The 25,047-nt window shown below is 40.5% G+C and overlaps 1 protein-coding gene across 3 annotated transcripts in view; it reads left to right on the top strand.

Annotated features, from left to right (window-relative positions):
• The window catches only part of LOC138300212 (restin homolog), an 898,198-nt gene that overhangs the window by 163,257 nt on the left and 709,894 nt on the right, over positions 1–25,047 (top strand). For all 3 annotated transcript variants that reach the window (XM_069239250.1, XM_069239251.1, XM_069239252.1), the window contains exons 8-10: positions 3,751–3,848; positions 15,230–15,308; positions 22,752–22,867. In XM_069239250.1, coding sequence (XP_069095351.1) covers positions 3,751–3,848; positions 15,230–15,308; positions 22,752–22,867 — 293 coding nt within the window. The remainder of the gene's footprint in view (positions 1–3,750; positions 3,849–15,229; positions 15,309–22,751; positions 22,868–25,047) is intronic.

Here is a 25,047-nt window from a genome sequence, read left to right as displayed (position 1 = left end):
TTTTTTGCCTATTTGGGGCTGTTTGCGCTTAGGCCCTCATAACTTTTTGTCCACATAAGCTAGCCAAGCCAAATTTGCGTTCTTTTTTTCCCAACATCCTAGGGATTGTAGAGGTACCCAGACTTTGTGGGTTCCCCTGAAGGAGGCCAAAGAATTAGCCAAAATACAGTGAAAATTTCGTTTTTTTCAAAAATATGGGAAAAAGTGACTGCAGAAGGCGGCTTGTGGTTTTTTTCCCTGAAAATGGCATCAACAAAGGGTTTGCAGTGCTAAAATCACCAGCTTCCCAGCTTTCAGGAACAGGCAGACGTGAATCAGAACACCCAATTTTTCAACACAAATTTGGCATTTTACTGGGACATACCCCATTTTAAAAACAAATTGTGCTTTCAGCCTCCTTCCAGTCAGTGACAGAAATGGGCGTGAAACCAATGCTGGATCCCAGAAACCTAAACATTTCTAAAAAGTAGACAACATTCTGAATTCAGCAAGGGGTCATTTGTGTAGATCCTACAAGAGTTTCCTACAGAAAATAACAACTGAAAAAGAAAAATATTTAAATTGAGGTGAAAAAAACAGCAATTTTTCTCTAAGTTTTACTCTGTAACTTTTACCTGCAATGTCAGATTTTCGAAAGCAATATACCGTTACATCTGCTGGACTCCTCTGGTTGCGGGGACATATAGGGCTTGTAGGTTCATCAAGAACCCAAGGTACCCAGAGCCAATAAATGAGCTGCACCCTGCAGTGCGTTTTCATTCTATACCGGGTATACAGCAATTCATTTGCTGAAATATAAAGAGTCAAAAATAGCTATCAAGAAAACCTTTGTATTTCCAAAATGGGCACAAGATAAGGTTTTGAGGAGCAGAGGTTATTTGCACATCTCTGAATTCCGGGGTGACCATACTAGCATGTGAATTACAGGGCATTTCTCAAATAGATGTCTTTTTTACACACACTCTTATATTTGGAAGGAAAAAATGTAGAGCAAGACAAGAGGCAATAACACTTGTTTTGCTATTCTATGTTCCCCCAAGTCTCCTGATAAAAATGATACCTCACTTGTGTGGGTAGGCCTACCGCCCGCGACAGGAAATGCCCCAAACCGCAACGTGCACACATCACATTTTTTGAAAGAAAACAGAGGTGTTTTTTGCAAAGTGCCTACCTTAGATTTTGGCCTCTAGCTCAGCCGGCACCTAGGGAAACCTACCAACCCTATGCATTTTTGAAAACTAGAGACCCAGGGGAATCCAAGATGGGGTGACTTGTGGGGCTCTGACCAGGTTCTGTTACCCAGAAGCCTTTGCAAACCTCAAAATGTGGCTAAAAAAACACATTTTCCTCACATTTTGGTGACAGAAAGTTCTGGAATCAGAGAGGAGCCACAAATTTACTTCCACCCTGCGTTCCCCCAAGTCTCCCGATAAAAATGATACCTCATTTGTGTGGGTAGGACTAGCGCCCACGAAAGGAAATGGCCCAAAACACAACGTGGACACATCAAATTATTTCATAGAAAACAGTGCCTACCTGTGGATTTTGGCCTGTAGCTCAGCCGGCACCTGGGGAAACCTAGCAAACCAGCGCATTTTTGAAAACTATAAACCCAGGGGAATCCAAGATGGGATGACTTGCCGGGCTCTGACCAGGTTCTGTTACCCTGAATCCTTTGCAAACCTCAAAATTTGGCCAAAAAACACTTTTTCCTCTCATTTCGGTGACAGAAAGTTCTGGAATCTGAGAGGGGCCACAAATTTCCTTCCACCCAGCGTTCCCCTAAGTCTCTCGATAAAAATGGTACCTCACTTCTGTGGGTAGGCCTAGCGCCCACGAAAGGAAATGGCCCAAAACACAACGTGGACACAACACATTTTTTCACAGAAAACAGAGGTGTTTTTTGCAAAGTGCCTACCTGTGGATTTTGGCCTCTAGCTCAGCCGGCCCCACGGGGGAACAGAAATGGCCTAAAATAAATTTCCTCCGCCCCCCCCCCCGGGAGCGACCCTTGCCTACGGGGTCGCTCCCCCTGCGTGACATTGGCACAAAAAAAAAAAATCCCCGGTGCCTAGTGGTTTCTGCCCCCTTGGGGGCAGACTGACCTAAAATCGGCCAATCTGCCCCCAAGGGGGGCAGAAATGGTCTAAATACAATTTGCCCCCCAGGGTAGCGACCCTTGCCTAATGGGTCGCTCCACATCTCTAAAAAAAACAAAACAAACAAAAAAAAACACTAAAAAAAAATTGGCCCTTGCGCTTAGAGGTTTCTGCCCCCCCTGGGGGCTGATCGGCCTAATAATAGGCTGATCTGCCCCCAGGGGGGCAGAAATGGCCTAAAATAATCCCCCCACCAGGGGAGCGACCCTTGCCTACGGGGTCGCTCCCCCTGCGTGACATTGGCGCCAAAAATAAAATCCCCGGCGCCTAGTGGTTTCTGCCCTCCTTGGGGGCAGATTGGCCAAATCAAAATAGGCTGATCTACCCCCCAGGGGGGGCAGAAATGGCCTAAAATAATTCCCCCCCCCAGGGGAGCGACCCTTGCCTAAGGGGTCGCTCCCCTTGCGTGAAATTTACGAAAACAAAAAAAACTCCCTGGTGTCTAGTGGTTATTGCCCCACTTGGGGGCAGATTGGCCTCATCAAAATAGGCTAATCTGCCCCCAAAGGGGGAAGAAAGGGCCTAAATATAATTTGCTCCCCACCTAAAAAAAAAGAAAACAACAAAAAAAAAACAAATAGAAAAAAAAAAAATGATCCCTGGTGCCCTAGAGGTTTCTGCCCCCCCCCCCCCTGGGGGCAGATCGGCCTAATAATAGGCAGAAAAGGCCTTCCCAAAAAAATGCCCCCCCCCCCGGGAGCGACCCTTGCCCAAGGGGTCGCTCCCTTTTGTCACTTTCAGAAAAGAAAAAAAAATCCCTGGTGTCTAGTTGTCTAGCAATCCGGCTGAAACCCTGGGAGAGACTTCAAAGGGAAGGAAATACATTTCCTTCCCTTTGAAGCCCCTCCGGGCCTCCCCCACGTGATTGAAAGAGAAATGCTGAGCATTTCTCTTTCAATCGCGCTGGAAGCAGAGCTTTCAGCGCGATGGGGGAGGCCCCTGTGACATAAGTGCCCGTGCCTTGGACGAGGTGACGTCGCCCAAGGCACATGGGAACTGTAGCCTTGGACGAGGTCACCTCGTCCAAGGCACAGAAGCGGATAAGAGGATTGCAGTCGGCTGCGTTATCCAAACAAATGGCTCTCGTTGCAGCAAAATCAGGAGGACATAAGGCTATGTTGAGCGACCAAAATTGGAATGTCTGTCCCTGTTAACTAGAGATCCACAAATTAGGTGCATTAACCTGCTTAGCCATCTGAGTGCCTATTGCATGAACAAGAGGTGTGATTACCGATTCTTCTTCAGTACCTAGTTTCTCCCTTTATGAGAGCTGTCTTTTTTTGTTATCTAAAATATTATTAACTTCCCATTATCTCGATAGACTGGGACAAGCTTAAATATGCTCCTTTTCACTCTATTGTGAAATTCCGTCATTCATGTAGTACATTGCTAGTGAAACATCAAGGGGCCCTAAAAGGCAGAGTTAGTCGGAGCTAGTATGGTGATATGCATGCAGGAGAAACGGAATCACACAGCTCTATTTGCACAAGATAAGCACGGGCCTACGAAAGGGTAAATGGAATAATTAAAAAATGTATGTGTGTTGCAAAATTCAGGCTGTGGTTCTAAAGGATAAATTCATATTTTGCAGCATTTCAATCTCCATTGGAGAAACGGAAGCATAATGTTCTTTCTTCAGTGGCCACAAAGCTTCCAGCTCAGAGAAAATCCCTCATCGTTACAGAGCAAGTAAGTGTCAAAACACTGCGGAGGTGTGGTAATGCCAAACAACAGAGTTTGCAGGTTGCTTCTAGAAAAAATCCAGTTGTTTTCCTATCACTTTGTCATCTGATCTGCCTGTTAGTCCTTGTTTCCCCTGTCATTTTTGCCTCTGCTTCCTATGTTTTGACTGTGTGCTGGTCTTTGTTTTTGCTGGTGTTGGTACTCTGGGCACTCTACCATTGCTGACCAGTGCTAAAGTGCTCTCTGTGTAAACTATATGTGTTTTCCATGATTGGCATATTTGATTTACTGGTAAGTCCCTAGTAAAGTGCACTGGAGGTGCCCAAAGCCTGTAAATGAAATGCTACTAGTGGGCCTGCAGCACTGATTGTGCCACCAACACGAGTAGCCCTGTAAACATAGCTCAGACCTGCTGCTGTAGTGTCTGTGTGTGCAGTTTTAAACTGCCTATCTCTGTCATAGGTTAACGTGGGCCTGCCTTTAAATATGTTAAGTGCAATTTCCTTTTGAGAGCAATAGAGATCTGGAGTTTGGCATCTCTGAACTCACAATTTAAAAATACATCTTTTGGTAAAGTAGATTTTTAGATTGTCCGTTTGAAAATGCCACTTTTAGAAAGTGGGCATTTTCAGCTTAATTCTGTGCCTCTGTCTGCTTGTGTATTCCCTGTCTGCGTCAGACTGACAGTTGGACTGTTTGTGAATCTCCACTAGACAGTGACACAAAGGGAGCTGGGGTGTAGCCTGCATATAGAAAATGATTAGTGCACCGTTCCCGAAGGTGGAAAGTATTTAACCCCTCTCACAGGCACACACTCATTCAGAAGCAACACCCCTCATGCATCATCATCGGGCTATGCTCCACGTCAGACTGGCACTGCAATGTCTGACTGGGTCCTACATGGGACCATCTAGCCATTAAAAAGTTGTTTATGTCTCAGTACCAAAGATCTTACGTTACTAAGAAACAGCAGGAGAGATACAAAATACAGATTAAAATTGGCTTGGGTACCTCCTCAATGTAATAAGATGTTTAATAAACGAGCGAGGACCCGGTCAAGATTAAAAACACAAGAAAAAGTGAAGGGGAAATAATGATCCCACACTTTACATGTTCAAAGGGTAAAGCACAATGACTTTAGCCTGTACAAAGAGTCAACATTTTTTGCGTCTAAAAATTGTCCAAAAAGGATCCACCAGCGCTTCATCAGGACTAGAACAATTATCTTTCTCCAGAACATCAAATATATGAATACAATTTGTTCATACAAAAAGGAACAAGGGAGTAAAAACAATTTTTACTCACTACCGGTCTGCGTTCACTAGCAAAAAACTATTGGTGACCTGTAGAAACAAAAACACAAATGTGTGCCAAAATAATTGTTACTCACTTCAAAAACATTACGAAAAGAAAAGATGACATGAACGTAACTGGAGTTGCAGTATTGCGCTAACACTCAACTCGATATTGGTCGCACAATAAAATAATTGCTTATCAATGGTACTCATGCGTCTGGTAAGGGGGCATACTTTGCAATTGCCACACGGGAAATGCTCCTTCACAGGAGTGAGTCCCCATAGTGTGTTCTGATCTGATACATTGGTGGATTTCAAAGGTCTGGTGTTGACGATCACATCTTTAATGTTGGAAGATCATCTGAAGGCAAATAAAGGTTTAGGAATGGCTACACTGCCACTGGTAAGGATAGACCATTGTTTACTAACAAATTTCTTAAGAGTATTAGATACAGGAGTGAAGGTGGTAACACAAGTCAATCGAGGTGAAGTTTCTTTAGATACTGATGAAGCTGAAATGAAGGTTTTACATTTATTAGCGCATAAACGTAGTGTGAAATAATCATGTGTGACTTTAACCGAACTAATAAAGATTGTACGGGGACAAAATGTGCCCTCAGAGTAGTTTGCCAACATTTATAAGCGTGCTTTATATAACGTGATGTATTAGAATTGCACTAATCCGACATAATCGTAAACGTGTGCTATGATTTGCTTGTTTGAAATATTTTAGCTTAGCATTACTTTAGTGCAGGCTTCGGCCTAGTTGCCTGGTCTCACGGTTTAAATGCTCGTATTTTTCCAATGTGCTATTAAACGTGTATTTCTGCTTGAAGCTGTACTTTTCCACTGAGATCGTTCACATGCTTATCTTAAGGTTTCGTGCCAGCCCGGCATTTTTCTCTTTACTCCAAGGTCAATCTGCAGGTGCGGACAATGGAAGCTCTGAAAATAAGTTAATTGGTATAAAATGTTGCAACTTGCGTACCCGTCTCCAAGGATAATGTATGCTTAAGTAAAAGCTTGAGAACTGTTGTTTTTGATTGGACAATTTGAAGCTAACCTATGAACCCTCCAATGGAAGACCCTACTGGATTTGAACTGTTGTCTATTTAAACCAGGTGCACGAGAGGAAAGCAGCCATTATTGGACATCGCCCATACCCGCCATTTTGCAGGACATTGCAGCTATTATGGCCCACTTTGCTGCGACGCCATTTTGAGAGACTTGATGCTTTCTCTAATCGAGAGAAAGAGACTTAAATGATTCTTACCCTAGAGACTTTAACTTTGATTTGTCCCTTTGCATGAAGTAGTAGTTTATCTTGCCGCCGTGAGGCAACTGCCCCGTCCACCCCTGCCCCTTTGCCCTGTCCCATGCTGATCGAGAAACGGTACCTGTGAGACGAAGACTTCCTTGAATGCTGATTGAAATTGGTAAATATGAAAGGAAATTGTACAATTGCATTGTGTTTCTTTTAGGTAACCAACTGCTGATTTTGATAAGAGCCCTAGTTAGGAGTTTTCTAAATGAATGTTGCTAAATTGTTTTTGCATGAAGTCCCACATGCCGATGCTAATTTGAGGTTAGATGAGGATTCCTTTTGTCGCACGATGCAATTTGAGATCTTGTTATGCTGACTAAATGTATGCAATTAGCTCATTACAGATTATAGTTCTAGTGATTTGCATTGCTATTATCGAATGCCTTGTTATTCAAATGTTGCATAGCTTGCACCTGTTTCGCCGTTATGGACAGCTATTAATGTTCAATTATGTTTATCATTTGGTGTTGAGACACATCTATATTGTGCTAGCTTTGTTAATATAGGGAAATAAATTCACTAACTTTGAATAAACTGGTGTGGTTATTCCTGACTGAAAGGTCAGGGTTCGCCGAAATGTATTCTGGATTAATTGTTAAGTGTTATGTTGATCAGGGTATTGCTTATGTTCGTTATTGATTATTGATTTGATCAAATTGACTGATTAAGGGTAGAGAGGGTCCCACTTAGCCAAAAGATTCATCAGCCTAAAGAGCGTCCAAAGTATAGGTAAATTACTAGTACGGAACGCTCTATCAATACGGAAGTCAATAAAGATTCCCGATTGTTGTTCAGGACTCGTTTACGAGCTGAGTTAATAATCCTTGAAGGATAATGTCTTTCATAAAGTTTGTTGGCTAAGTCATTGGCTTCAATTTCAAAGGAAGGAACATTGCTACAGTTCCGGCGTAATCGCAGAAACTGACCGTATGGCAAATTGTCTCTCAGGGCTTTTGGCTGATAACTCTCATAGAGTAGGGGACTGTTGCGATCAGCCATTTTGTGGTGTGTACAAGTATGGAGCTTACCTTTATTAATAGTGATCGTAAGGTCCAAAAAAGTAACTCTAGTCGTGGAAACTGTAGAGGTAAACTTCAAAAAGGGATCAAGAGTATTAATCCAACTAGTAAAGGAATCAACTAATTGGACCTGTCCCTGCCAAATGACAAGGATGTCATCAATATACCATCACCATAATCTGATATTCTAAAAAAAAAAAAAGGGTTGATCATATTAAGAATAAAACACTGTTCAAAATGGTATACATACAGGCAAGCCAGCCTTGGAGCAAAAGTACTCCCCATTGAGGTCCCTCGAATCTAGTGGTATAACTGATCTTCAAATTGAAGGACATTTTTGGTTAAAGCCAATGAGGCACATTGCATAATAAAATGAAGAGGAGTGGCTGTGCCCGGTGGTTTACTAATTAGTGCTGTCTCAATCACCCTAAGTGTCGCTTCTTGTGGAATATTCGTATGGAGTGATTCAACATCGAGAGTAATCAAAGCTTGCACTATATCTGTATCATTCATCGACTGAACTAAGTTAAGAACGTCTTTAGTATATTTCAAGAAGGTAGAGGATTCTCTGATGATAGGCTGTAAAAAATGATCACAAAAAGTGGAAAGAGGTTCCAGTATTGATCCTATACCTGAAACTATGTGGCGTCGATGCGGAGGTGTGGTGTCTTTGAATTTTAGGAAGGCAGTAAAAATAAGGAATGTGTGGATTAAAAGTATCCAAAAATTCAGCCTCTTTTTGAGATAACTAGGTGTTAGATACTGCTTCATGGATCAATGAACGAATCTGTTTGAAAGAGGACTGGACTTTGTGGTATATTCCTCCTTGTGAAGTGTCTCCAAGGGCTTGGACTGAGCTTGCCTCCTGTTTTGAAGCCTCAGGCCCATCAAAGACTTCCTCTGCCAGCACCTGGACTCTCTGCTGAGACTCCTACCCTGCCAAGTGGTGCCCACTTTAGTCCCTGAACCCTTGAAAGGTGATGCTGGGGGAACCAAGGTGGAAATCCAAGCACAGGAGCAACATGACGCACCACCTGCAACGCTGCTGTAAAAACGACAGACCACCTGCATCTCAGCTGAGAAATCAATGCCCCACCTGCACTGCATCTGGGAAATCAATGCATCACCTGCATTGCCACTGGAGAAATGACACAACACCCGCTTGCACCTGCTACAATCAATGCAACTCCCACACAGCATGGTTCCTCATCACTGTGTGAACGGATTTAGCTGGGTGTCAAAATCAATGTGAATCTGCCCGAATCTGAGGTGCCTGTCGGCAAATCGAAGCGTTGCTTTCCTGTGGGAGAGAAAAAAAACAGATCATCTCCGCACGGCCTCACTTGCGACTAAGGAATCTACGCATCGCTGACTTTTCTGATGCACGCTCCCCGTGAAGCTTAATTTTTCACGCAAACCAGGTACATTTGTGTAACATCAACGCATCTGTTGTTTACTATGGAATAAGTCTCTTTTTAATTTAAAAATTCATAAGTTTACTTGTGTATGTTGGATTTTTGTTATTTTGGTCTTGTTTGATTTAGGTAAATATGGCTATTTTCCTAAACTGTTGTGGTGTCCAGTTTGTAGTGTTTTCACTATTACTAGGTGTGTTGGTACAAATACATCACACTTTGCCTTTGCGATAAGCCTGACAGCTTGTGCCAAGCTCCCAAGGGGGGGAGCATGGGTTATTTTAGATGTGTATCTCCATTGCCCTGACTACAGTGAGGGGCCCTGCTTGGACAGAGTACCAACTGACTGCCAACCAGAGACCCTATTTCTAACACTGTCCATTATGTTTGGGTTATCAAAGCACTGGGAAGTGGTTGTCCCAATTGTCAAACGAAGAATTTATTAGGAAATTCTCTCTATTAACTGATTTATATTGTCACATTATCAATCTGCCCCAGAGACTGATAGATTTCTAACGTGGAAGGCTAGGAACCTCTGTCTCAGAGACTGTTTTAAAATAGTGAAGCCTGAGGCTTGATGGCCTGTCACATAGATTATGCAATTGGTTGCTAACACCAGAGTGTGTTGTACAACAAAATAATACTAGGCAGTCATAGGGTGTACCGACAAGGGAATTATAGATCCCTCACAAAGAAGCTAATATAGCCTCATTGCCAAGATGAGTAAATTACTCTTCACCAATAATGGCAAAATTCTTATATCTGCCTGGGTAAGGGTTGAAGATAGGAACGTTTGTCACATAGACCATGGGTGGATTATTAAGGCCACTAGCTAGGAAGAATTTGTCACATATATTCTGACACATTTGAGCTCCGACTGAGAGAGCCTGGGTTAGTAAAGATCTGAAATTAATTTCTAATGTCTGAGTGTGTTCCCAAAGGCTTAGAAAGTGACTTGTTTCTCAACTGATATATATTGTTAGGACTTCCCTTTAGAAATGTTATTTGCACAGATCGATTGCTAACCTAATTATTAGGAAAGTCTCAAAGGTATTAAAAAAGAAAATACTTTTACTACCTGGGGATTTGGAGGGCTGTGCATCTGATCATTAACTTTGTTGGCTATACCTCTTATTTGTGTTCAGCCTGCTTACTAAAGATACAATTAGATCATTAAGAACTCTTTGCAGGAGGAAGTTACAAGTTTAAAAACAAGGGAGGCAGAACTCAAATGGGCAAACTTGCATGGAACTATAAGAACTAAAGACTCCAGGAAGTTCTGACATCTAATTAATGATGTGTCAGCAAATGTAGCCAACATCACATCAGCCTGTTTGGGTGAAATACATCTAGCAATTCTATGTCGATAATAACATTATGAGCCAGAAAATTGGTAGCTTCAGCTTCTTTGCAAACTAGTCATTCATCCGAGTGTCTGCAAAGTCTGTTGGGATGGCAGTTAGCGTTGTGCAGTTAAACAACTCTGTGGCATTAACCAATGTTACTACCTCCTTTGACAATGTGTCAAGAGGAAACCTCTGGGCCTGATAGGACAAATGGGGCATTCCATCACCTCTGCCAAATGCTATAACTGCACTGTACTCAAATACATGGGTTAAAGTCAAAGTCAGCACAAGATAGGTAACGTCAAGAAAGATTCCCACCAATAAAGGGTTAAAACAAGGATGCAGTCTTGCCCCTTTTTATTTAATCTGTATTGGGCCGGTTTAAAATGGTAATTGAATGGGGAAGAGCTTTCCTGCCCAATTTAGCCGGGCAGAAATTACAAGTGCTGCAATTCGCTGACAATACAGTGCTAATCGGCCAGGTCCAATTGGCCTGCGCAGATCGCTCAAAGCATTGGCCTGTTACTGTGAGTTAAATAACATGTCCATGAATAAAGCCAAGACCAAATGTTCCTGATATTTGGCTGCAAATTAATCAAAAGTGGCTCTTGGTCTTTACATAATAGAAAGATTGAAAAGGTGTTGTCCTACAAACAACTAGGTCTATGGCTCTACTGTACCACACCATATATCAAGGCTCAACATAGCTCCTTGATATGGGCCTTTGGCAAACTGTATGGGTCCTTGATTTGCCCAGACTTAAGCTCCCTCATGAAGGTGGTCCACAGCAAGCTCATGCTGTTAGTGGCCTATGGCGTGATGGCCTTCAAAAAGAGGTTGGACAACTTGCTGAATAAAGACCAAAGCAGCTGCTCCAGAAAATGTTTTTCGCTTCCAGACCGTACCTCCCAAGCCCAAACATGACTAGAATTCCATCAGACAAGGCAGTAACTGTTACTCAATGCAAGGTTCTTGTCATATTGTTTCAAATTGTAAAGGGCTTAAAACACATTCTTTGGCAGGCATTAGTACAGAACAATTCTGTATGGTGAAAGTACCTGAAGAACTCATTGAACTACTTAGAGGCTTACGACATATGGTCTGCCAATGTCCAGTCAAAACAAATCTCAAAACTTTATATTAAAGCAAGTGAAAATAACCTCAGCAGATCTTGAAAGTATGGCACGGAAGGAGAAATTTCTTAGAAGGTGGGTAATTTACCTATGTGACCCACTGTCGCTGCCAATGTACTTATCTCACCACCTATCTAACAGTCAGAAGAAACAACTGATGAGGTTAAGATTCGAGCTGATCCCTCCTGAAAGCGTATTGGTATGGCAGGAGGAGCAGTGATGTGGACAATTCGTAAAGACTCATATCATGTCATTTCAGATTTAGATTTTATTGCTCAATTAATAAAAACCATTGAAATATAAAACAACATATTACAAATATAAAATTAACCTTTGATAATAAAAGGAGTTAAAAAGCTAAACAGCTAAAAATAATTTCTAACTAAAATAAACTTTTGAGTTCAGTCTTTAAGAACTAACCTGCAGCAATTTTTCCAAGTCCGCTTTGTTCAAGTTCTTACGGAGCAGTTGTAAAAATGTTACCCCCTTACAGCAAAATTAGATTGACTTGCCCTTGAGCCAGATGATTACCGCCGGTCTACATGAGCGGATATTATTAGCTCTAAAATCATGTTTTCACAATTTTCTTCTTTTCAGACCTAAAGCGGGACAAATGCAAAAGGCATGCAGCAAAGATTCTTGAATATAGCCGCATAGGCGGCAGTTTTTGTCGATATGCTGGCCTTTCCAGGAGGGACGATCTTCTTTGGTGTCGAAGAAACCCATATGGTATAACAGGATTTGATGTTTGGTGTGAGCAGAAAAGTGGATGGCCAAGTCCCCTTGTGGGGACAATGTCGAGTAGGACCCCAGGACTGACCAGGCATGTCGTCTCTTGACCAGAATGGCTTTATCTGTGATAAGCGAGAGTGAGAGAACAGTAATGTTAACTAATCTGTTAAATTCGGTCTTACCAATATTACGTTTCCAGACTTCTTCCATTCCCAGGCTAATGATAACCTGGCTTAGGTAGCTTCCCCATGTTCCTTTCATATTACCAAGTTGGTGCGCCTGCACTTCTTGCCAGCAGGAGTAGAGTATGGAAGAATCCTCTGCTGAACGTTACTTCCATGATGCTTTGAGGAAGGCGCCCTGTCGCTGGAAACTTAGATTTTTCTTAAGCCCAGTTCCAGTGTAACCTGCGCATGAGAGGCACTTTTTGGGATGTTAAAAACAGCCTTGTATGTTTTCACCTGACTGTTATTCAGAGTATCGATCTTACGGCCCTTCAATATTTCGGACCCATAGGAGATGGCTGGAAGCAGCTGTGCAGATATGATTTTTCATAAATGGGACCAGTTGGAGCAATCCAACTTCTTTTTGAGCAGGTTAAAGCTATATGTTAGTGAGTTGGCCTTTGCCTTGATTGACTGTAATTGGCGCTTCCATTTCAGGTGTGGTTCAAGAGGGGCTCCTAGATATTTGTACGACTGCACCATCTCCACTATTGTCTCTCCCAGGAACCAATTGAATTGTTATCATGTCATATGGGGACTGAATTGCTCATTCATGTGGTTTGCATTTGCAAAAAGCTATTACCCCCTACAAAATTTTGGCTGCTTCCAATTATTAGGTACTTGAAAATATGTACCTGAAATGAAGCAGTTGAATGCTGCCTGAGGGCAGAGTCCACCCAGCCATCTGCCCATTACCTAAAACTTTTTTAAAGTCCTTCAGGCTTCCCCAGAGGGGCTGAGCTCTTTAGGAGCCTCATAATTGCCCCTTGCCATGATACTTCCTGGGAAGGTTTGCGACAGGCAGAATGGGTAGACACCCTAAGACCCCCTGCCCTGTGGCAGCAGTCTGTTCCATTTGATCAGTCAGTTGATCAGTCAGTTAGCTCCCTGGCACAGGATCCGCGCTCACTGCTCTTTTAGTAGAATGATCTTTTAAAGTAGTCCCTTTTCTTTTGGGCCTGACGCCCTGCCTGCAGCAGCAGTTCCCAGTTTCTGATTAGTATGTTACCACCTCATCTACTGGATTGGATGTGGAGCACTTTAGATGGTTTAAAAGTTTTATGTGGGCTCCCCCCCCTACCCTGGGTACTGCATTGTGCTAACTGCACTTCACACTATTGCACTTTTAAAGAGTAGTGGGGTGGGGGGATTTCTGTTTGTACAGATTGAACAGTGCCTCTCGCTTTGTCACCATAAGGTTTATTTTATCTCCTTCCCCTCTCTGTCATTGGTTTTATCGATGGTTATTATTTGGACGGGGAAAAACCAAGATGTATGAATTTTGAGAGATGGTGGTATTAGCATAATTTGACTTGTCAATATGGCTGACATTTGGAAAAGGTCCAATAGTTAATCATTTAGGTGCATTTGTATGCTCAGTTTTATGAGTTACGCATCTGTGATTTGAAGTCAATTTACTCTGTACTCTGTGTATGCTGAGTAGTAGCGTCAAGGGTCTGTTATTTCATATTGTAATGATTTTTAATAATTGTAATTTCTTAATAAATCATGTTTGTGATCTGAGCAAGTTGATAACTGGATAACAAATCTATTTAACTCACAACACAACTTCAAGTGTTGCCATGAAAGGTCTACTTCCGTCACATTGCACATCGCTAACTCCTACATTTACGTGTCCGAAAGCATTGAGTACTTGATCTGAAATATTCATCACCATTCTAAGCACCAAGCAGTCGGAGTATTTTTGTTATTGAAAGTAAAGACTTATTCGTCAAATATAAAGCTTAAATAAAATATGATAAAATATATTAGCCCAAAATCCTCACCCAGGCACAAACCTGGTAGGACCTTGGCATGTGTCAATCTACATTCAAAATGTTTCTCCCAACTTCCAGGATCTTTTATAGGAGCATCTTTACTCTCACTGATAAATATTAGAATCTTAAAAAAACGTTTGTCATATTCCACAGTGCTGAAAAAGATAATACACTTGACGGAATTCTAAGACCATGGGTTAGTATATTAAATTATGGATCATCTAAAAAATGAGATAGAATAAAAATGATAGCCATCCATGATCCTCAACTACATATCAAAAATGAAAACCTTAAGTGATAGTGAAATAGATCAGTAAAATAGTATTCTTCCATAACCCTGGGATAGATAATGGTATTGATTAACCGAGTCAGTAAAGAAGAAATTGGTAAACCCTATAAAGTACCTATCAAAATTGCAATGGTTGCAGGTTGTATCAGTCTGCTTGTGCTCAAGGTGTAAGGAATAACACTCTGGTTGAATAATTTCCATCAGCTTATGGTTTTAAATCTATATGCTTCTTTTTCCTCTTATTTTCAGCACTCACTTTAGACATACACTTCAGTCTCTCCCATGCATGCCCACTGACATTCAAAATGTGAAATGTAGCAGAAATACCACATATTATCCTACAGAGGGAGCATTATCAATGCGGTCCACTATTAAACACCTATTCCGATTTCCACATTCAGAAAGAGGCTTACGGTGTGGTATTTGTGCACCTGATTACCAAACGTTCTGTCTTTTTCCCAGTAATTTTGTATGAGACACATTTCACCATTTTTTTGTGGTGAAGTCTGTTCTAGAAAAACTGCAGATAGTGGGGTTTTTACCTTCAACCCCTGCATCCTGAGTGCTGACTTGAAAGTGCTGTGTAAATCCTGAACTGGGGTTAGCATAAGGCATTGGTACTGTACGAGAAATCTCTTCACATATATGAAGATAAGACCTTGCATGACACCCTGATATTACCTCTAGGAAGCTAAAATCCATTGGTCATGACCAGCATTTCCAATATTTTTTAGAGTGGTTGTATGAGCTAGTAATGTTAGAGAAAGAATGAGGCATGTTGACAGAGGTACTGTCTCATCTCCCTTCACACACCTATTCTGTTTCTTTTCAGGCACACGCGAACTCATATCTGAAAACCACAAATCATCTCTATCGCCAGTTATTACTTGTTCAGAACAGTGTTATGGATGGTAAGTTTCTGGACTTTTCAACGGATTTCTCTCTTCCCTGTAAGCCTGTCATGCATACAAATGTGAAAGAAGTGAAGCATAACCAAGGCGCCCTTGTTCCTGCATTGCTCTCAAATGTCATGTTCCAAATGTCTTCTAATAATTTATTCCAGTAGTCCTGCAGTCCCCATTTTTAAGCTTTGTTGAACATTTCATCTCACATTGCTTTGGACTAAACACATGACTGCAGTCTCAAAAAGAATACATTGGTGCTTTTGCCAACATTTAGAACTAAGCACTATCCGATTTATTGACTGCTAATGCCAGAAAACCTTGACAGGAGAAGTGGTTACTTTGAATTATTTTGTACCACTGAGTTTGGGCTCAGAATAAGGTGATTGTCGCTGTTTTGAATGAATCGAATAGTTCAGCTGGTGATTGCTTCGGGGTACTTAAAATCTGAGTTGGGGCAGCCAGAGTAACGACGGGCACACAGGTTTTAGGAGGCAGAGAGATGTTAATTACTTTTGTATTTTAGTTCTTTTTAAATATTGCCAAACATGCCCTCTTGCTGCCATTTCAGATCATTTGGTTCTCAAAATAACCTATTTCAGTTAGTAGGCTCTTGTAAGTAAAGACGGAGGGTGTATTTAGAGATGGTGGATGTGAGAAATGTGCCAAAATGTGGTTGGTGTCTTATTAACTCTAGGTAGAGGGGAGTGAGACCCTATACACTCTAAATAGGGTGGATCGGACACACAGTTTTTGGTGGATATCTTACATATGCTGAACTCGACATAAATCTGAGTCCTCTGTACAGATTGTATCTTCCATGACCGAGAGGAGGCTAATTTTCTTTCTTGTATAGTGATCATTGGTACTGTGATATAGATGCTATGGTTTAAGCACCATGGTTTAAGCCACCGTCATTTGCTAGGAGTAGCTAGCTGCACATAGATTACTGCTTCCAAAGCACTGCTCTCGACTCACGCACAGATCACATCCAAAAGGGCATCATCAGTGACATAACTGTTGAAATCATGTATCTCATCATAATTTATGTAATAAACGAGAAATATCCAGGGCAATATTTGTGTTTAAGGAGTTAGACTTTATAATTGAACCCTCTTTTCAGCAGTCAACATTTGACAATTATGAACTCTTAAATTCTTGTTTCTGTGGGGGGAGCGTAAAGGATCCTCAACTTGCACATATTTTGATAACTTATTTTTGAGACACATTTGCTATTAAGGTATCGGCATAGATGTGGTAGTGATTGCTTGTTGTTAGGTGAACTCTGTAATACTAATGTGTATTTCTTATGTTGCACACTGTCACATTTGAAAACTATCTTAGCCACAGAACTATCCCTATGATATTGAAGGTAGTTAGCTTGTGACCTGTCTCCTGTTTATTGTTTGGTGATTGTACAAGCTGAAAGGATGAATGAAATTTATGATGCAAAAGCCCTCTACATAAACAGACTGGGAGCAACAAGCTGGTTTACACTCAACCATTATGGGATAAATGAGTACGATGAATGGAATCTGCTGATCTGTACATTGCAGAATGGTTGAGTATATACCAACGTGTTGTTCCCTTTGTGATAATGTATGGGGCTTTTGCACTATAACTTTGAACAGGTAAACTTGAGTCCATGAGATATTTATTTTGGTTTGGCATTATTTTACATTTGATGATTAAACTAGTGACTGTCTAGTATCAAGACTTGCAGATAGAGGGGCACCTGTGATCACCTTCTTGGGGGAAGACCCCATTGAAGTCATATGTTTAGGGGTCGAAGTTTCAACATTTTGGACATAACTGGACTGCCAGGAGGGATTCAAGCCAAAATAGGAAAATTCTCATTTAAACCCCCCTGCACTATTGTTTTAAATCACATGCAGCCATTTATTTTATCTACTAATATTTCTTTCACCTGTGCACAAGTCACAAGCACTGTGCCCACACTGTGCACTTCACTTGCTGAGCACATCGTCAAAAGAGTATCGCTCTGTTTTACGTTAGCATGACGGTGTTAACACTAGAATCTGCTATAAATGTTTGATTTTATAAAAATAAATGTTGAACTCGCTGTACCTTGTGTCTAACATGATAAGTATATACATTTATTCATTATAGGGGGTTTCACTCTCTGTGAATCAGTTATGTGTATTGAAATATTCCCAGTATAAACCTCTGTATTTACATATCGCTTATGATAGCCAGGTCCTAAGGAATACTGAGAGGCCCCGTTCTTCTTCATGTGGTCCTTGTTTTATCTTAACTAAGTGGAGTTAAGATGAAGCATTTCATCGGTGGTACTTAATGATTCTGTGCTGCATATTTGGTCTGCCTTCTACCAATAAATACAGATGTAATTTGATAGAAAGTTGCAGTCTCTCTCTTGATAGTGAGTTGTTGATTTTGAAATAAGTTTATGAAGCCTTAGTAAGCTTATAATTACCTTTGATTGTTTAGTAGTTGAGACTGGTTGGCCTGCAAAGAAAATATGCACAGTATCTAATTAAGGTTTATTAAGTGAATTAGCTGATGTATTGGCACAGGTTGTAAATCCTCCTAAGTGTGCTGAGTTTATCAGTTAGATCATTGCTTAGGTGAGCGTGGCTCAGATAATAAAACTGAGATTAAAGTGTTCATTGTAGCACATACGCCCAAAATTAAAAGTGTAGAAATGCAAAAGTTATTGAACCTATTCAGTTAGGTAATGTGTATAAGGAAGAAAGAGGGAAAAAGAAGTGAACAAAACTTGTGTATGTAGTTTTTTAGATCTGGAACATCACATGTAGAAAAGATACAGCCAATGAAAAACTAAATTCCTTGACAATAAATTGAGCTGTTTCGCATATTGGGGAAATTAAGTCAGTTCCAAAATTGGTAGTGGATACCATCATTAGTTATTCATATGATATTTCCTATGAAAGTGGCTTTGTTGAGTACACAGGAAAAGATTGTTTTAGAACTTTCAAACTCATTACGCTTTTTCAATCCTTACAGATGCTTGTGATTAGGAAAAGTTCCTGAATAGGTTAAGAAACTAAGGTGACAGGCCCTATGTTTGATTTCTTTGGTATATTTTAGAATCCATCATGGAATGATTCATTTTAATGTGTTTGCACCTCAGTTTAAGGTGATTTGGGTATGTTGTGGTTGATACTTCATATTTCCACCATTGATTGGGCAGCTGGGACACCACAACTTAATTCTTATTATTGTATAATCAGTTTTTGGATACCTGGTAAATCATTACATGGTCACCCTTCAAAAGGTATACATAAGACTGACACGTCATGTTATTGGTTGTGCAAGTAATTTGCCTTCTTGTTTTGAAAGGCTGCATGATGTGTTTGATAAGAAAGCAAGTGTATTAACTCCACACAGGAATTATGATTGTAAAATTGACTTGGCACCTGGAGCACCTTGATACTGTAGTCATGTGTATGTGTTCACAGTCTCCTACCTCTTCTCCTTTGTTTTGGTGCTGAAGAAGGGAGGTGAGCCAATAAAATCTATAGATTACAGAGCAATTAACAGACTTACAGTTAAAAATAGACATACATGATATGTATTCTCCTAGACCAGACTAAAACAGAAAGATTATAAACTAACTTGATAAGAGAAGTATATCATTTAGTCAGTGTCAGAAAAGCCGATGAACGGAAAACTGCATTTAGCATTATGTTTTTATTATTTACATATCAGGCCATGCTCTTTAGGCTCTGTGCTCCAGCTGCTTGTCAGTAATCTATTGATGATGTCCTGGGGGGTGTTTTTATTTGCTCTGTATAATCTATTAAGATAATATGTATCATGTTACCTGCAGACGCATATACAATTGGTTAAGGCATTGTTGCAGAGATTAAGAGTTCACTGTTTGTTTGCTAAATTAGATAAGTGTGAGTTTCATACCACCTCAATCGAACATTTGGGTACATAAACATCGGGGTATGCAGATGTATGAGAAGACTGTTATAGGAGCAGTAATCCAATGGCTTACACCAACATCTATAAAGGTAGTGCAAACTTTCCTAGGCTTTGCTAATTTAATAGACCATTTATTGACCAATTGTTTGAGATAGTCAGTCATTACTAAACTTCTCTATAAAAGAGCTGCATTTGCATAGTCCAAAGAGAAAGCATTTTGTTTTTTGAAGAAATGTTTTTCTTGTATCCCTATTTTACAACACTCATAGGTTCCACATTTGTTTATTGTTGAAACAGATGCCTCATGCCATGCTGTGGCAGAGGTTTTGACCCAAAGGAATCCAGTGACTAGACAAATGCATTCAGTTGCTGCCCATTTTCTTCAAAGGATTTCCTAAGCAGGATTCAATTACAGCATTACAAAGACCTTTGGCAATTAAAAACATAATTTGAATAATGTAAAATTTATTATGTGCAAACACACAGTAGAGTGAACATTGACCACAAGACACAATAGTTTGTAAACTCTACTAGAGCACGGACTCCCAAACAGATTAGATTTATATTATGAGGAGGATACCTTATCACAGCAGAACCAACCTGAAAATGAAAATATGGTGGTTAGTGAGCCTCCATTGTTTTTGTCAGCTGGAAGTCAAAGTATTCATGTCTAGTTTTTATCAGTGTTGGACCATTTCTAACTACAGCATTAACAGAGTTACAATCCATTTATTAAACCTGTCTCAGGAGAAAGAATACATTAATAATACAGACATCTAGTTGGCTTCATGATTCTAAAGCTGGAATAACAAAAAAATCGGCAACAGTAAAATGCATTTTTGGTAGCCAACTACAATTGCAGGTTTGAAATGATATGTTCAGATATGTTCTATTTGTGATTATAGTAAGAGTTTGCTTACTAAACCTATGGGATGTTTGAGACCAGATGCATTGATGTTTGAGGCAGGGAGCCGCGTTGCATATGCTCCTTGTATGTTTTTCTGTACATGGAATAAAGAGGTTACCATGCTCAGTCTCCAGGTTGCCCCTTTCACCCACGTTTTTTTGGTCCTGATGAAGACCTGCCTTTATGATTTTAAGGAGCAACCATTGCATTTCAAATGTTGTGTGGATTAGTGACTTCTAATATTATTCAAGGTTTTCGCATTGAGTTGTTTTTTCTATTTTGTGTCTGTCCTGTTGTCATTTGATTAACTTTTTGATCATTTTATTAGGGTTTTAGTGTACAAATTAATCTGTGCATATTGGGTGTATGTTTTGTGCGACCACTGTGTTTCCATATAGCATGATATGTGGGCAGCTGTTGTGAGTGAAGGGCGGGGCCAAAGGCCAATCACTGTGCCAAAGCCTCCTGGCCCTGTCTGGATTGACTCTGGTAGACTTAAGGTGGGAAAGGTTTGGTGAGAGGATGGCCTGGCTGAAGGCCAGTCACTGTACCTAAAGAATGCGTAGTAATGCTGAATACCTTGTCCAGCAAAATGTAGTTTGGAGGTGTTGAGTATCATGCATAGCGTCCCCCAGAGCCTGTAAGGCATAGCCAAAGGTCTTGACTTATCCCATTAGTATTTAAGGCATAGCCAAAGGGTTTGACCTATAGACACTGAGGAAAGGATGTGGCTAGTTCAGGATCTAAAGAAGCGAATTGAGTATGCTTTGAGGTCATGCTCATGAGGCTCATATTCTAACATCCAAACCATAGCTTGCACCCCAAATTGTGTTTGAGAAATCACTCATCAAAAATGTTGTTAAATGCATATCTAGTCACATTATAAATCTCCTTATCATTGACATTCTTGATGGATTTACTATGGATACAGTATCATTTCTTTATTTTTGATGCTTAATGATGTTGTGTTATTAAGTCCAGTCACTTATTGTTAGAAAAATTGTCAAGTCAGGAGCATTGCACTTCTGTGGTGATATGATTATGGTGTGTGTAGACAACATAAATGGCAAACGTCAGTGGAATTTCGGTTTTATTTCCTTATCACATCCTTACTTTAATTGTAGTTTTTAGCGTAGTTCTTCAGCGTGATTATACAAATGTTATTGTGTAATGAGAGTAAAAAACTATAAGTTACACTTAACTAAGCTTTTTCAGTGATTCCTTTTGATAATTAACCTCTTCCATCTTCTATACAATCAATGGCAGTGCTTAGTAATCGTGTGTTGCTAGGCCTCACATCAGGCCCTCTACCCAACCTCCCAAGCAGATAGAGGACCTGTCCTATGTAGTGTGTCTTTTGGGGGGTTGCAGAACATGGGCAGAGGTCCTGGAACTGAAGATCCACCTGAAAGCGTTCTGCGCATCCTGTGTGAAAAACTGGGTTTTTTTTGTTTGTTCTTATAATGAAGGTCCTGTGGTTCATTTTAGACCCCTTTAGAACCCAGCACACTCGGGCCTTGGAGCCAGGCGATGCTCCCCCTTCTTAGTTGAGCATTTATTTATTTATTTATTTTTTTGGAGCGCCGGGGGCTGAGTGCCTGTCCTGAAGTGGTGGCTGCAGCATACATTTTTCTATTGTCGTCTGTCAGTCACAGAACTTGGGTTTCCCTACCTGAATTTCGGTTTGCGATCCTCTCTTCCCAACCCCTAATGTTTTACAGGAGAAAAAAATTCTCCCTTTGCTAATTACATTTTATTTTTTTTCAAATGTTTGGGAGGGATATAGAATTTGAGTTTCAAATAGGCCCCCAAATTTGCAGTCAAGGTATACTACAGCCCTATCTCGTTAACCCTTCAAATCCCAATCAAAACCTTTATTTGTTGCAAAAACTACTGAATGGATTTACACCAAACAGAGCATCTGCCATCTTGTAACAATCAATTAAAGCAAAAAAATGACACACACACACACACACACTCTCTCTTGCTGCTGTAGCAGTGACTCATACATGCGCTTGTATGATAACATCGGCAATAACCATGCTAAACAACATGGTCCAAAAGTATTAGCAAAGGAAGTAGGTCTAAAGTGGTAAAGCCTAAAGGGAAGATCTTTGGTTTCTTGAATGATTGACCTTTACGATTCCTAAAGGGTTCTTTGAATAAAAGTTCAACTTATCAGTCAGGAAGTAAAACAACGTCCTAAATACTAATTGGTAAAACATTTTATAGCAACAATGGATAATTAAATAAGTTTCCCATAGCTCAGGATTTTCTGAAAAATCATATTTTCGTTCATTTTTCGCACAGAAAAGAATTGAGTAAGGACAATCAAAAAGAAAACTGAAGGAAGAGCACGCGCACTTGTGTTAAAGCTTTGGTGAGAAGGGAGATAAGTGAAATCTTGAATACAAAGTCTGAAAAAAATACAGCAATCTAAACCATCTTCCAAAACATCCTTAAAAAATCGCTAGAAAAAAAAAATGATGATTATGTGCTTACCTTTTCAGGAGTGAAATTTTGTAATAACATTTTGACAGGAATTTCGTGTCATTATCTTCTATCTCCAATTATAAGTGTTGACAAATTGAGCTTATTTTCTTCTCCAACAGATTTTGACACATTTGTGGAAAGATACAGTAATGAGCTGCTCTCTGAATATTTCTGCATGGATGGGAAAAACAGGGTTCATAATAAAGATTTGAATAAACAACTCATGCAAGAGGAGGTAAGTTTGCCACAGTTCTTACTTGGAGGCAAAAAACTTTTAAACACGAAGGACCACGTCCACAAGGATATTTCAGTATTTTGCTGTGAGATGCTCTTAACCTGAATTTTCAAGGGTACATTCAGGGGTGGTTCCTCCACTAAGGGGGAGGAGCATCGCCCCACTGGATTGTGGGGAAAGGAAAAATAAATGACAATGCAATGTTATTAACATTTAATTTTTCCTGGGTGTAAAGGGCGGGGCGGGGTTGGGCTGAAGTGAGAGGGCCAGAGGAGGTCTTTTCCTGCACAAAGTGCGCATGATGCTTTGGCCGGCCAAACAGTAATGTGCACTTTGCATGTTCTCTACCTGCCTGTATTGTACAGCCGAGTGGAAAACATGCCAAGGCTCCACTCCCAGTCTGAGCAGCGAAGCATGCCGCTCAGACCAATCGCGACGCTGCTGCCAGCAGCGTTGTGATTGGCTGGGAGCCTGTATGAGCCAGGAAGGAAGAGGACAGAGGGGAGACGAACGCATGTTCCCCCGGAAAGTAAGATTTTTCTTCTTTTACATTTTTTTATTCTCTCTGCCCCCTTCTGTCCTGCCCCCCCACCACCGTTGAGTGGCAGCCGCCACTGGGTACATCTCAGTTTCTCATGGAAGAAATTCCGCCACACTCAACATTTGTTATGCCTTTGAACATTACCAAATCTAAACGGTAGGTCAAATCTGAACAGGTTCTCCGTGGTGGGCAGTCAAAAATGTGGATATATTCTCAGATGTGACAAGCTCCTCAATCTGAACATGTTCTCAGTTCTCAATATGTACAGGATCTCAAATCGGCTACAGTCGTGGTCACTGGAATTATGTGATCCTGCGGCCATGGCGTTTCCTCCCCATAAATAAGCATAAAAGCATTTGCCCCATAATCCATCACCCACTGCATAATTTGCCGATTTTGACAAAAAAAAAATGTAGCACACATGGATCAAAAGTTACTAAAAACGGCTTCATGTTGCTGCTCCAAGTCCATTCCCAATGGTTGAGTAGTTACCCTTAAGGTGCTTGTTGTTGGATTTGGGTGTTAATCTGGTACTAATGAAGTGAAACCATTACCGATCGTTAATGTGTAAAAAATGACAAAATAATGAACTAATATTGTAACCAAATATGTGTCATTATGCCATATAATTAACTTTTCTTGATACAAACTTAGTCAACCCTGTCACAATATTTGGTCCTCCCCTGCCGCATAATCAATTGGCCTTGTTATGTCCTTAAATGTGGACAGTATCAAATGGGTTTATGATGTCAAAAACGAAAAAAACTCTCATGAGAATATGTTTCTGTAAGCAGATAGGAGTTCTTTTTCTTTATTCACTGAAGCATTTTTGATACATTTTGCTGTGTCTCCCTTTTCTTCACTGGGACTTAACTGGCAAAAAGTATTTTATCCATCAGGCACAATTGGTCGTTCCTTTTTAGTTGCTTCAAAGTCTTCTTGTGTATGTGGATCATAGGAGATGTAGAATTCTCTGGGTAAATGTAGGAAGGGCTGCCATGAATGATGTCCGACATTGGTTAGTATTGTTTCATGTTCTGTACATTTTTCCTCCTCTTTCTCTTGTAATCATCACACTGAGTCTTTCCTCTTCTTCCTAGTTTCCTGCCCTTGGTGTTGTCTGGCCAGGGATCCACTTCAAATGTATTGTTACGTTTTACCAGACAAGTTGCTTTTAGAAGGCTCTCTCCTAATACTGCAGTGTATAAACCCATTCTTTCTCCGTCATTTTGGGAAGTATAGTTATAATCCATGAGTGGTTCTGATGTCCTAGTGCTCATCATTTAGGTCCTTCCTGTTTTACTTTAAGAACACCAATATATTTGGGGAATGACCCACTTCACCTCTCTTTGGGATTGTATGTGTTGTGGTTACTAACAGCAGCTTCTCTCCGTCAAGCGTGCAAGCGCTTCTGACCCGTTGTCTTTCTGTTGGGCTTTTAAACACGCTCATGACTTTCATTCGTTCGTGGGCTTGCCATTTAAAATTCCTGTGATTTCATTTGTGAAAGGCAAGCATATGTCATGCCTTTTTCAGTGTTTAGCCGTCCTCGAGAGCACCGGCCAGTTAGTGAAAACATACACAGCTCCATGTTTTCCGCTTGGTTTCTTGACTACTTTTACTTTGTATTTCCTACACA

This window comes from Pleurodeles waltl, chromosome 6 (genome assembly GCF_031143425.1).
Source record: "Pleurodeles waltl isolate 20211129_DDA chromosome 6, aPleWal1.hap1.20221129, whole genome shotgun sequence".
NCBI classification, from domain to species: domain Eukaryota; kingdom Metazoa; phylum Chordata; class Amphibia; order Caudata; family Salamandridae; genus Pleurodeles; species Pleurodeles waltl.
The sequence above is the reverse complement of the archived record's forward strand: the minus strand, read 5'-3'. Positions and strand labels throughout refer to the sequence as shown.